Source organism: Ipomoea triloba, chromosome 9 (genome assembly GCF_003576645.1).
Source record: "Ipomoea triloba cultivar NCNSP0323 chromosome 9, ASM357664v1".
NCBI lineage: Eukaryota > Viridiplantae > Streptophyta > Magnoliopsida > Solanales > Convolvulaceae > Ipomoea > Ipomoea triloba.
This window is the reverse complement of record NC_044924.1, coordinates 2,374,028-2,386,455: the sequence shown is the minus strand read 5'-3', so window position 1 is coordinate 2,386,455 and position 12,428 is coordinate 2,374,028. Positions and strand designations below refer to the sequence as shown.

At 37.5% G+C, this 12,428-nt stretch overlaps 3 protein-coding genes across 3 annotated transcripts; all 3 read right to left on the bottom strand.

Moving 5' to 3' along the window:
* Positions 1-65: 65 nt before the first annotated feature.
* On the bottom strand, positions 66-4,113 carry LOC116030004 (ankyrin repeat domain-containing protein 2B-like). The gene is made up of 9 exons (XM_031272080.1): positions 3,961-4,113; positions 3,580-3,610; positions 2,769-2,914; positions 2,252-2,464; positions 2,019-2,167; positions 1,752-1,914; positions 1,438-1,530; positions 537-676; positions 66-448 (listed from the first exon to the last, which is right to left on the bottom strand). Exons 1-9 carry the CDS (start codon positions 3,967-3,969, stop codon positions 349-351), a joined length of 1,044 nt encoding a protein of 347 aa, XP_031127940.1. The 5' UTR covers positions 3,970-4,113; the 3' UTR covers positions 66-348.
* Positions 4,114-5,430: 1,317 nt separating this feature from the next.
* On the bottom strand, positions 5,431-6,262 carry LOC116028735. The gene has a single exon (XM_031270546.1). The coding sequence runs from the start codon at positions 6,171-6,173 to the stop codon at positions 5,724-5,726; it is 450 nt and encodes a 149-aa protein (XP_031126406.1). The 5' UTR covers positions 6,174-6,262; the 3' UTR covers positions 5,431-5,723.
* A 1,734-nt stretch (positions 6,263-7,996) lies between these two features.
* Positions 7,997-10,687, bottom strand: LOC116029072 (receptor-like protein EIX1). Its single transcript, XM_031270954.1, has one exon. The coding sequence runs from the start codon at positions 10,685-10,687 to the stop codon at positions 7,997-7,999; it is 2,691 nt and encodes an 896-aa protein (XP_031126814.1).
* Positions 10,688-12,428: the final 1,741 nt, after the last annotated feature.

Genomic DNA, 12,428 nt, shown 5'->3' with positions numbered 1-12,428 from the left:
TTTCTAATTAACTGAACTCATCACAAATTAATCAAATAAATCATACCCACGAATGCAAATTTGTGTGCATCTTGCATGTCGAAAACAGTTTATTGAAATGCAATAGCTGTCCATCCACCTAAAAATACCTCCTAAGAGAAAAGGAAGGCAGTGATTGTGATTTTACAAATACAAACCATTCATTCGAATTCGAAGAAAAAAAGGGTTACATGGATATAATTCTCAAAGAACCAGAATGTAATCATTCCCCAACAATTTTTCAAAAAAAGATTACATAGCCCAACACACAATCACACCCTCTGACACCCAACAGACTCGAGCGTACGTAATTCATAGGTGCATTCCAGCTTATAGAAATGCATCCTTCTCAAGGAGCTTTAGGACATCATGCTGGTTATTGAGTTTTGCAACCTCTATGGGTGTCTTGCCATCCATGTTTTGGAGAGTGCTGCAGGAAGAAAACCAAGTAGAAATAATGAAAAAGTGAGATAGGATCACAAAAACCAAGAATGTTCATCAGGAGTAAAAGTACTTACACAGCAGCACCATTCTCCAGAAGAAGCGCAACGCACTCCTTTCTTCCGTATCCAGCAGCATAGTGGAGAGCCGTATTCTTATTCTTGTCCAAAGCATCCACCTTAGCCCCAGACTCGAGAAGAATCTGAGCACACTTCACCTGAACGGAATCAAGAGCAACTGGTTAACTCCATTTTAATGAAGCTAACAAAAATAAAGAACTGCCATAGAGTAAAATTTTGGATATTTATTGCACAACCACCATTTTTTGGTATTTCCCTTCCAAACAACAAAGAGCCATCCCAAATTTGAAGGGTTAAGTATTTAAAACAAAATATTTCAAATAAATCAACTAAAAATATAATAGTGTGCTTAGTAAATTGTTATTGTATTCAGTGCTTGTTTGATACAACTGATAGCCTCTTTTTAAAAAGAGACTTGAAAAACCTCAATTTTGGGATCTTGAAACGGAGGGTTTATAATGTATCTCACCTGAAAACCTCTTTTTCTTATTTTACTGTTTGGCCCCCACTACTCTTTGGATCATACAAGCACCAATGTCAGATTGTCCACACAAGCACTTGGCTAAGATGAAGAGATATAGATATTGATTTATTCAATCTTTGGGGCATTGATGTTAGCGGTGCCCAAAGTTGGAACCAAAGTTGGAAAACTAACTGCGGGCACTATTTACCTGTGCTTTCTACTCTTTGATTTATAATTATTAAAAAAATAAAAGTAGGACCCACTTTTCATTACAATTCGAGAATGGAAAATTTGAAAATTTTGTCCAAACTAAACAGGCATTAAAATTTTGTTGAAATGTGCTAGTTGAATCCTAGCAAAACCATAGCACACGAAGCCCTTCAACTGGGTAAAAGATAGATATAATCTTTAAAAAAGATATTTCAAGTCACTAACCTCCCCATACCCACAAGCAAAATGCAGTGCCGTCCTTCCCTCTGAATCTTCCTCATCTTTATCAGCACCAGCAGTGAGTGCATTCTTCAAGCCCTGAAAATATAACCAAAAAGGATATTATGACTCTCAGAAATTGCATTTACATCTTAAGAATCCATATCATTTACCCCAGAAAGATGAATATGGATTAAGTACTGAAATGTAAATTTAGCACAAAAAGGACCAAAAAGGCAATAATGATACTTTTTATTGTTAACATACTTTTAGTGCATTCAGGATTTACCCAATAATAAATATAACATTAAAAAACCCACCTCTTCATCACCAACACTGGCACAGTGATGAACAATTGATTCGTCTTCACTTGCTTCTTCTGCTTCATCTGTACCTGTTTCACCAGATGTGGCTGTCTCTCCTGCACCTGGGAAACCCATTGCTTCACCCAACTTCTTTAGAACATCTCTGTCATTCCAGTACCTGAAGAAAAAACGACATAATATGTTAACTTACCATCACTCCTTTCTTATTCAAAAAAGGTAAAATTTTAAGCAAACTAAGAAAAAATTGCTAGTATATGTCACCTCATCATTGCAGCTGGACCCCCACGCTCAATCTCTTCCAGAATTGGTTTCAAAGATGGATCCTCTTTGATGCGTGCCATTCGTTCTTCAAGTTGGTCTTTCTGTGCAGGATTTGATAAACTCTCAAGCATGGTGGACATGGAAGGATCCTGGCAATGTCATAAAAATGTCAGCTCCTTCCATAATAACAAATTAACAGTATCCACTAAACTAGGAAACATGTGGCCATAAACCTGCATCAGTGCGTTACCAAGCCGCTCAGCCATTGTCATAAACTGGGGATTTTGCATAACTTGTTGCATAGTGCTATAGTATTGCTGAGGATCAAATTGAGGGATTCCATCATTAGTAGCTGCACCTTGAAAGGTTTGTTGAAGTTGCTCTGCCATCTGAGTGAAAGAAGGATCTTTTGCTATCTGTTCAGCTAGTTCTTTAATGCTTGGGTCCTATATTTGAGGCACCATGAAGATAAGGAAAGAAATAACTATGTATGAAGGTTCAGCAAAAATAACAACTAAGAAACTAGAATGAATGTAACAAATCTTTATTTTGTATTAAAGAAACATACACATTTCCTTTACTCATTTACAGAATTGTAATAGAAACCTAAATATCAATTCTGCAATGACAATTACATCAGAACAGTGACATTACATGAATGTAAGTAAACTGATTTTTTAGAGATTGGTCACTTAAAATACTCAAATTAATAACTTGATATTTAATCCAAGTCAAGTGGCAAGTATTTACATTAAGGAGGCCAGTCATGGCTGAGAAATCAAAAGGGTTATGCATTCCAGGTCCAGCAGCAAGGGGTGCTCCTCCCTGTCCTGATTGTGTATCTAGAGAAGTAGATTCCAAAGGCTTTTTACTATCAGCTGCTCCAGATTTCTCATCTGAAAAAGAAAAATTCCTTTTTACAAGAAAAGGTCATAGTAATAAGCACAGGACCACTACACCAAGCCAGTTTTTCTCAACTTCCCTTCACCTAAAAGAATTATGAAAGATCAACAAGTTTCTAAAATAGCCAATATAGTTTGTTCATCTGAAGTTATACCAAAATTGAGTAACAAGACTTAGCAAACTGGATACCTTGCAGATGAAGTAAAGTGAATTAAAGAATCTCTTATGCATTAGTCTTAACTTTATTATTATTGTCTAACTTTATGGTTTTCCCCGCTATTTATATCCTCACAGCCATCTTTTCCAGAAAATGCAAATAAACATTCAATTTACGGCTGCTTATATCTTAATACTTGAAAGTGCCACTTGTAGAAAACAGTTAATAATGTGTGCTCACTTGCACCAAAGAAGATAAGTTAAGAAACTGGTGATACAATGTTCAAGTGAATAACCAAAACAGCATATATGTATACACCTGAGCACAATGTCTAATGTCCATCTTATCATTTCAGACTCATATTGTAGCAAAACAATTATTACAAACAACTCAATTCCTTCATGATACCAAAGAAACTCTCGTGAATCCATCAACAATTTCATTTCACTACAGTAAAGCTCGTATAGAGTATAGACGAATGAACACACCGAGAGGAAGTACCTTGTTTTTGAGCCGGTAAATTTTTCTCCTCCTGAAATCAAATAAAATAGAACCAGTTTAACGAAATAGAAGCCGAACGCAAAATCGGAATCTCACTTAAATCAGCAGGAGAAGAAGATCAGAAACTTGATTTTTGCTTTTCTGAATAAATCCTCGAAAATAACTACTAAGCGGAACTAAAAGCGAGCTTATAATAATCGTTACTAATATTAAAAAATTAAAGAATTCACTTCTATTCAGGTCACAGTCCAATCAAATCAAATAAACTAACTGGAGTGGAGCAAATTGATGCTTCAATAACAATAATATGCACCGGAAATGATGAGATTTGAAGGTAAACTGAAGTTCCGATGAACATGAATTGTTAGATTTAGCAATTACCTGAGACATGGCTAGAGCGAGCAGAGAGAGAGAGAGAGTATTCTTCTTATTTCTTCGACTACGCCACGAATCAGAAGAAAAGGGTTTTTGAGGGAGTGAGAGAAATTGTGACGGACGATTTCTCTACGAATTGGAGTTAAGCAAGCGGGCCCCCACCAATCCTCATCCCGCTGTAAACGAATGGCGCCGATAAGATTCTCGCTGATCCTTTACCCAGATGCTGATAGTTTCCTACTCATTTTGGGCCTAATAATTGTCGGCCCATTAACAAAATTTTGGCCCCTTATGAGTGTTCTTTACAGGGAGGCAGTGAGATAACGTTGTTGGATATTAATCTTTGTCCAATGAGAATTGGATAAATATTATAGTATGATGAGTGTTTGAGCTGTAATTCATGGCTCACACTTCCTTCTATTTTTTATACAAAGGGAAAAAAGTATATGTTAAAAAACATTGTAGCATCACCACACTGGTAGTGTAATACAATTTGCCAATGATCTTTTGGCCTAGTGACACGAAATGACTCTCTTAAATCTTCGAGTCCCAATTAAAACAGTATTGACTAAAAAAAAATATACAATTCTTCTTAAGAAGTGGTTGAACACCTTCTAGTATCATATAATGATATTGTTTTAAAAATATAGATATATTAAGAATATTGCTCGATCCAAATGGAACATGTAGCTTGGCTGATCAGTTATGATGGTCATTATTCATTTTGGGTTCGTAATGAGTGGACAAATGAGTATACTATAATTATTGTACCTAAATGATAATGAATTCAATTTTCCACAATACTTTCTCACCAATAAATAAATAAAGATTGTTCAATTTTCCACAATACTTTCTCACCAATAAATAAATAAATAATCTTGAGCCACTAAAAAGTCTACCAAATGCTGTTTGATGTATTGCTATAGTTGATCTAAAACAACTCTTCCTGTTTTGGCTAATATGAAAGCTTTGGTAAAATATTTGGTACATCTCACAAAATTTTGGTAAAATGTTTAGTCCATCTAACAAGTCCTAATTAATTATTGCGTTTAAGATCAGTTGGAAGCCACAATGCTGAGAGCCTTAGAGATATGGAAATTTTTAAGAAAGATACGTCTTTCTTTTTTTTCTTCCCAAAAGTTTGAATGTCCAATCCAAGTGCTCCCCACGTCCCAACCCGATAGAGAATGTAAATCATGATAACTCAATTGAATATAGAGGCTAAACCTTTGACACAAAGAGCTGACTTGATCAGTTGATCACTGATTTTTCTTCCAAAATTTCACCTTTTGTAGCTAATTGAGCTGCACATGCCGGGCTAATATTTCTTATTCATAGTACCATGTCTTGTGCTTCAGTCCTTGGTTAGCTTTTGTATGTGACGATGACATTGTGCGAAACAAAATTTTAAAATAAAAAATAAAAAAATCTTCCATTCTACCATTATATTAGAATAAATCTATTCAGATAAGTGTATGGTACGATGATTATGAACAGTACACTAAGATGCTTTTATCCCACAGAATTTGCTCTTGAACCTTGACATAACTAGGAAATTCCCAGAATCATACATAGTACATACATCTTGATTGAAATTTCTTGCTGTTTATTGTTTTCAGATCCATTCAGTCAATTGAAAGCCCCAAAATCAGGCATATATAAACGACGACATCAACAATAAAATTCCCAATTTTGACTTTTAAGCCACCCAATTTCTCCATTATTGTTCACAAGATCACAGTAAAAGAAAAATTGACAGCCATTGATCTTCAAGAGGGATGGACCTTTTTGGAGTGAGAAGAGACAGCTCTCACGGCAGATCTCATGGAGGCGCCGGCGGAATTGACGGCGGCTTCAATATACTTCTTGGCGGCGACGGTGGCCGCCCGCTCCATGGACTTCCCGATGCTCCTCGCCCTCTCGGCGACGCCGACCAGGCTATCGTACTCCGCCGCGGCCATCCGATCCATCTCCTCCTCGAAGCGGCGGAACTCCTCCATGGCGCTCTCCATGGCCGAGTCCAGATGCTCTTCCGTTTCCTGCAAGTACGCCTCCGCTTCCTGGACCTCCTTCTCCTGCTCGAGCTCCATGGCGGCCCAGGCCTTGTAGGCCTCGAGCTCGAAGAGCTTCATCACGTCTTCAATGGCGCAGGGATCGAAGGTCTTGTCGTGGAGGGCTTGGTCGGAGAGGATTGTGAACTGAGCAATCAGAGCTTCCATTTTTGCGGGGTTTCTTAGCTTGTGCGGTCCAGATTGCGGAGTGGGTTGAGAAATGGGAATCGTATAAAGAGTGGGGCTTTTTATATCATTCCAATAATTTAATACTCTATAATTAGTTTATGGCAGACAATTTCATGAACTCATCTTCATGCGATTTAGCTTTAATGATTTCAGTAACGGTCAAATTTTATATGACAAATGATGCAAGAGTAAGTTTTGCGTTAGATTGACTATACCTACAATATTTTTTAGTTAAATTATAAATTTTTTTTATATAGGCATAAAAAAAATTCTTTATTACATTATTTGAATTAAATTTTTTTTATACATTTCAGTGAGACAATCTCAGACTTATTTATAGTATAGGGGACATTGGTTGGATTAGTATTGATGATTTTACTTAACCGGAGTACTAAAATTTGTATTTAAAATATCATAAATAAAAATTTTAGTGAGTTGAATAATACATAGCTATGTACATATAGTTAGCAAATAGTATTAACCAAAGTTCATAGTGTAATTTGATCTAAGTGTGTGAGTCATGATACACTAATTAGTATATCAAAGATTGTTAAAAATTACGAGTATGCACCCGTCGATCGTCTAGATTTTCATCGCAATTGGTGTTCTAGGTGGCCTAGGCGCCAACTTAGCTGCGGCGGACTAGATATTGTTCTGTTTATTTAAATAGGTACAACGTGGTTTTGTGCAAAAATATGGCTTGGTTGCATAATGCATAATTGAGGGTGGGCATCTTATCCTTTTTCATAGTTGAGATATGAAAGTTGAGGGTGGTGGGATGGAGTGGGCCAACAGCGACGCATTTTGTCAAAACGCCATTCATGCAATCTTGTCACTGGAAGAAAGGTCAATTACCAATTTACCACCACGTTCAATCTATGAATTTGGCCAAGGTAGGGGGCATTTGTGTACATTTACGCTTCATTCCCCCTTCTCTGTTAATCCTTTCTTGCTTATATATACTGTACTAGCTCTTCATAGTCTCTGTACTTCTTCTTCTTCATTCTGTAATAAGCTTCTACTTCCATCAATACAAATTATCATAGTTCTCTTTTCCTCTTGCTATACGTGTGAACAATTCCAACTTAACACTGTGTTTCTGGGTTTAACGTTGGTGTTTCACCCATTGTCGCTCTAGAGTCTACACCCCACCCTTCCATATATGGCATATATGCATGCTTGCTACACAACAACCACAACTCCTCCGATCCGACCACAAGGCGGCGCCGGCACTGGACTCTGCAAAGTCGTTAGAGAATGAGATCGGGGGACTCATAATCGGAGGAGCTGCCGGCCGCCTTGTGGTCGGAGGAGCTGTGGTTGTTGTACATTATATTGTGTGTAGTAAGCATGCATATAATATATTTATTGCTGAACATGCTTTTGGCATTTGTAATTGAATCACGAAACAGAACAAAATGTAATTTGTTTGTGAATTACAAGAGACTAGCGAGAGAAGGGAACATAGGATAGATAGATGTGGAGTTTCTATGGCTTCCTGTAGTTTTGGTTTCTATTTGTTTGGATTATAATTTATGAATGGCCACCTTTGTACATTCAGACAACAACATATAGAAGTAGTAATATGTTATAATCAGTATCTGTATAATTATATTGTACTTGGAAAAGTGGTGTAGCAATCCAATTGATGCATTAAATCAACATTATTCAATCTTTAACATTAAACACACATAAGTAGAGGAGAATTGTTTATATAGATATGCGCTGATCCATCAGCTTGTTCTGCATGCCAAGAAACCTGATTGTGAATCATTAGAGAATTCACCAGCTGTGATGTTCATTTACTCAGCATTTGTCTGCTTCCTCTCCTTCCAGTTTCTCAGCTTAATGGCAATGAACACATAAATGTTGTTGGCCGTGTTATCCAGAAAGCGGAAATAGGCATATCTCCAGGATTTGGACAGCAGCAGACTTCCCCAGAATGCCCAGAATCCTGGGATGAATCCAGCCCCCATGCTAATGAAGAACGAGGCTGCTCCATCTAGCCAATCACTTGCGTGATGTTGGATTTCGGGATCATTATGATTCATGCAGTGAGGGTCTTCAGGTAAAGGTGTGGAGCATTCTGTTGTAAGAGGTGGGCCGCACAAGTATCTATTTCCTATGTAAGAAGAGTTGTCAAATGTTAGAAATTGTTGGCCTTTGGGAATTTCTCCCGACAAATGGTTGTAGGAGAGGTTGAGAACTTCAAGGAAGCTTAATTGAACCATGTTTGGTGGAATGGAGCAAGAAAGGTTATTCCTGGACAAATCAAGAGCTTCCAAACTGCTCAGGTTATTGATGCCAGGAGGAATAGGTCCTGTTAGATTGTTTACCGACAAATTCAGTTCTCTCAACTGAACAAGACTGGCAAGTTCCCCTGGAATCTCACCTGAAAGAAAGTTGCCTGATAGATCAATAGCAGTAAATGGGCGGATTCTTGAGGAAAACAAGTTATATTCACTAGAAATTGTGACTATAATGGTCTTTACTGCATCCTTCTCATGTGTTGTATATTGATCAAAAATGAAGGAGGGAACGCCTTCAACCCCAGCCATAATGAGAAATTTATTGACACACCTTGGAATTGTTCCTGTCAATGCATTGTTACTAAGATCCAAAATCGTTAGGTACTCAAGAATGCAAAGTTGAGGAGGGATGGCTCCACTAAACTGGTTTCCCCGTAAAAAAAGAATAATAAGTTCTGTGTAAAATTCCCCAATCCATATTAGTATACTTCCAGTTAGATTATTTGAACCAACATCAAAAACAGTCAACCTTCTCAACTTCTGCAATGATGAAGGCAGCTCTCCAAAGAAATTGTTATTTTGCAGTCTTAAGATCTTGAGATTCTGCAGATTTCCAAGTGATTGAGGTATTTTTCCAAAGAGGAAGTTACTACCCAAATCCAAGATAATCAGCTCTGTCCCATTTACCCAGCAGTCAGGGAGTGGTCCTGATAGATTGTTTGATGATAAATCTAGGAACCTTAGAGAATTACTATAAACCAGCGACTCACATACAGGAGAAACAGTGCCACTGAAAGAATTACTTGCTAGAATAAAACCTTTCATCATTGAGGAAAAATGTGGCACAGGACCTTGGAAATTGTTGCCACTCAAGTCTACTACCGAGAGACTTAATCTTGACAAATCTGGCACTTCACCTCTAAGTTGGTTGAAAGAAAGATCCATATGTTCCATTGCTGGAGAGGTGTCCCAAAACCAGTCAGGTACCTTGTCTGAAATGCCAGCATAAGAGATATCAATGGAGGATATGGTTTTCTGTGTCCTAAGCCAACTTGGGAAGTGATGGCCTAGTTGACAAGATCGTAGGGCTATAACATCAAGTTGGAAAGAGGGAATCCAACTTTGGCTCATCTTCAGGACAATTGAGTTATAAGATAAATCCAATTCCTTCAAATCACTGAAGTTAAGTGACCCTTGAGTAAGTGTGTCATCCAAATAATTCCCAGCAACATCCAATACTACTAGATGCTTAAGGTGCATGATGTTTTTGGCTAAAGAACCATTTAGGCTGTTACCAGAGAAGCGCACTTCTTTCAAAAGTGATGGCAGTGCAGACGGTAACTCGCCTCTGAGACTGTTTTCTGAGAGATCAAGTACTGTGAGTGAGGTCATGGTCTGGAAAGTCTTTGGAATTGAACCTTGGATGTCACTGTTTTTTAGGCTCAGAGTAGCAAGGCTGCTGAGGTTGAATAACCAACTTGGTATTAAAGACCCAAAATAGTTATGTGAGAGATCAAGAATTTGCAGAGAAGTGAAGTTTAGAAAAAGCAGTGTAGGGGGAATATGAAGTGAGTAAAGACGGCAGGCAGATAGATTTAACTTGATAAGAGATGGTTGCATGTTGATTGCATGAAGCCAACTATTCCAACTTCCAAAATTTACCCAACTCAAGTCAATAACCTTGAGAGAGGATAGTTGGCTTAGCCAGTCATGGTTGTTTACTCTTAGATTGCCACCAGAACCACTCAGATTAAGGTACTGAAGGTGCGAAAGATTTCCAAGATGATCAGGCACTGTCCCTCTGAAGTTAGCACTTGAAAGATTCAAGTACTCTAAGTTTTTGAAAGAGCCAATGAAATCAGGAATTTGGATATAGTGAAAATCATTGTGGCTAAGGTCTAGATGTCTCAAGTATGGCAAATCAAGCAATGAATTTCTAAGCTCACCTCGCAAGGAGTCAGCTTGACTTGTGCTGTGAAGATCAAGAGTGGTGACATGCCCGGTTGTGTTGTCGCATTCAACACCCTTCCATTTGCAGCAATCTTGCTCAGTAATCCATGAGGAAAGCAGATGTGAAGGGTTTGTGAACCCTTGTTTGAAGTTAAGAAGTGCATCTTTTTCAGTTTCAGGGCAACGGATGATGTTAGAACTTACTGCAACAGAGGAAAAATGAGTTAAATGAAGTAGGAGGAGGAGAAGGATGGACAATTTCCTAGCTTCCATGGAGATCGATGGTGAATCCATGAAAACAGTCAAGCTCATCAAAGAAAACAGAGTTGCAGAAACACAGACAAGAAGTTCTATTCCTATGTAGCATTCGAGGTGTAAGGAGCTACTATCTAGTAGTTGCAAACACGTTCGTCTTATTTTCTAAGTCCTTTCTTCGCTTGGTGAGTGGTATTTAGACATCTTCAGAGCTTCGAGTAGTCTAAACTGTGACCTTGACCTGGGAGCAGGCTTGATTGAACTTTTTTGGTTTTTAGTTGCATAATTTTCCAGATCCTTACTGGAGTTTCATATGGATCATCATCATCACACTATTTGGTTCCATATAAAACTCCAGTAAGGATCTTCAGAACAATTGAATTATAAGACAAATATATTTTCCTTAACTTTTGAGGTCTACCCCACTCAAGACAACAACCTTCATAGAAGACAATTGGCATAGCCACTTACTCTTAGAGAGTATCAGAACCACACAGCTTCATTTGACCCTTAGCCACTCAAGTTTATAATTGATTCTAGGAGGGTGGTTGGTTCAATGGATATTTTGAGGTAATATAACATTTTCTGGAATTTCACATAACCTAAGAATGTAAGGGAATGTGATTCGCATGAAAGCTACCAAAAATGAACAAAAAAACAAAGTTTAGAAATCTTACATTTCCTTGAGACCAAACAATGGTGTATGATATTACCATATTCATATTCTTAAGGTTATGTGAGATAACCTGAACCAAAAACACCCTAAATGTTTTAGTAATAGTAATTTTAATTTGCCTTAACATATGTTTGTTTCAATTAAATTCTAATTCTAATGTAATTTTTAATCAAGTAGGAGAAGAAGGGTGAATAACATCCTAGCTTCCATGGAGATTGAGTGTGATATAAGTATATAACAATAGTATAGTAGAAGTTCAGCAAAGAAATAAGAACTGTAGGTTGGAATCCATTGAATATATTACAAGCACGATATATAATTATGCTTGATGTAACTATTTCTGCAACTTGAGTTGCATAAAAATCTGCATATTATTACTGTGGTTGGTAAAGTTATTCTGTTCAGACTGCAACTTTATTAGCTGAAATGGTTATGTGTATCCTCCAAAGCTGTAAGAATCACTTGGTCTTGCTTTGCTACACCAAGTTGAATAAATTGAACATGTCAACATCTTCTCTTTCTCCTCTATACATGCCATCTACCTCTCTCTCTCTCTCTATTTCATATTCTTCTTTCTTCTCTCCTTTTTGACTGAAACCCACACTGAATTCAGCACTCCATGAAAGACTTGCCCTTTTCTGAAACTATGTATGTTCCCTCCAACCATCTCATCTTAAGAAACCTGCAACAAATAAAACCTCCCAAAAATTTTGTTAGCTTAGTATGAGTGGTCTAAGAATGTCTTTAAGCCATCCAATTTGCATAACATAACAGAAATCTATTGCCCAAGTTAATTATTTTGCCCACCACCAGTGCCCCACACCCTAGCCCGACATGATAGTGGATGGGTAAATCAGGTGACTCAATCCATTAAGTGCCTAGTGTTGAAGTTAATTATTTTAACTTTTACTGCTAAATGGTTATCCATAAAGTTTACCCATCTCCTGTCCCTCCTGCATTAGCACATATTCATCATAAACTGGAAGAAAATTAATTTATAATTATAGGTGAACGTGCTTTTGGCATTTCTAATTGAATCATGAAACAGAAGAAAATGTAATTTGTTTGTGAATTACAAGAGACTAGCGAGAGAAAGGAACATAG

Bases quoted from the DNA above. Each gene is read 5' to 3' on its own strand.
- LOC116030004 (XM_031272080.1), bottom strand. The intron at 1,531-1,751 runs GTGGGTTTTTTA...TTATATTTTCAG, and splicing joins CCAGTGTTGGTGATGAAGAG to GGCTTGAAGAATGCACTCAC. The intron at 449-536 runs GTAAGTACTTTT...TTCTTCCTGCAG, and splicing joins CTGGAGAATGGTGCTGCTGT to CACTCTCCAAAACATGGATG.
- LOC116028735 (XM_031270546.1), bottom strand. From the start codon at position 6,173: ATGGAAGCTCTGATTGCTCAGTTCACAATCCTCTCCGACCAAGCCCTC.
- LOC116029072 (XM_031270954.1), bottom strand. From the start codon at position 10,687: ATGGATTCACCATCGATCTCCATGGAAGCTAGGAAATTGTCCATCCTT.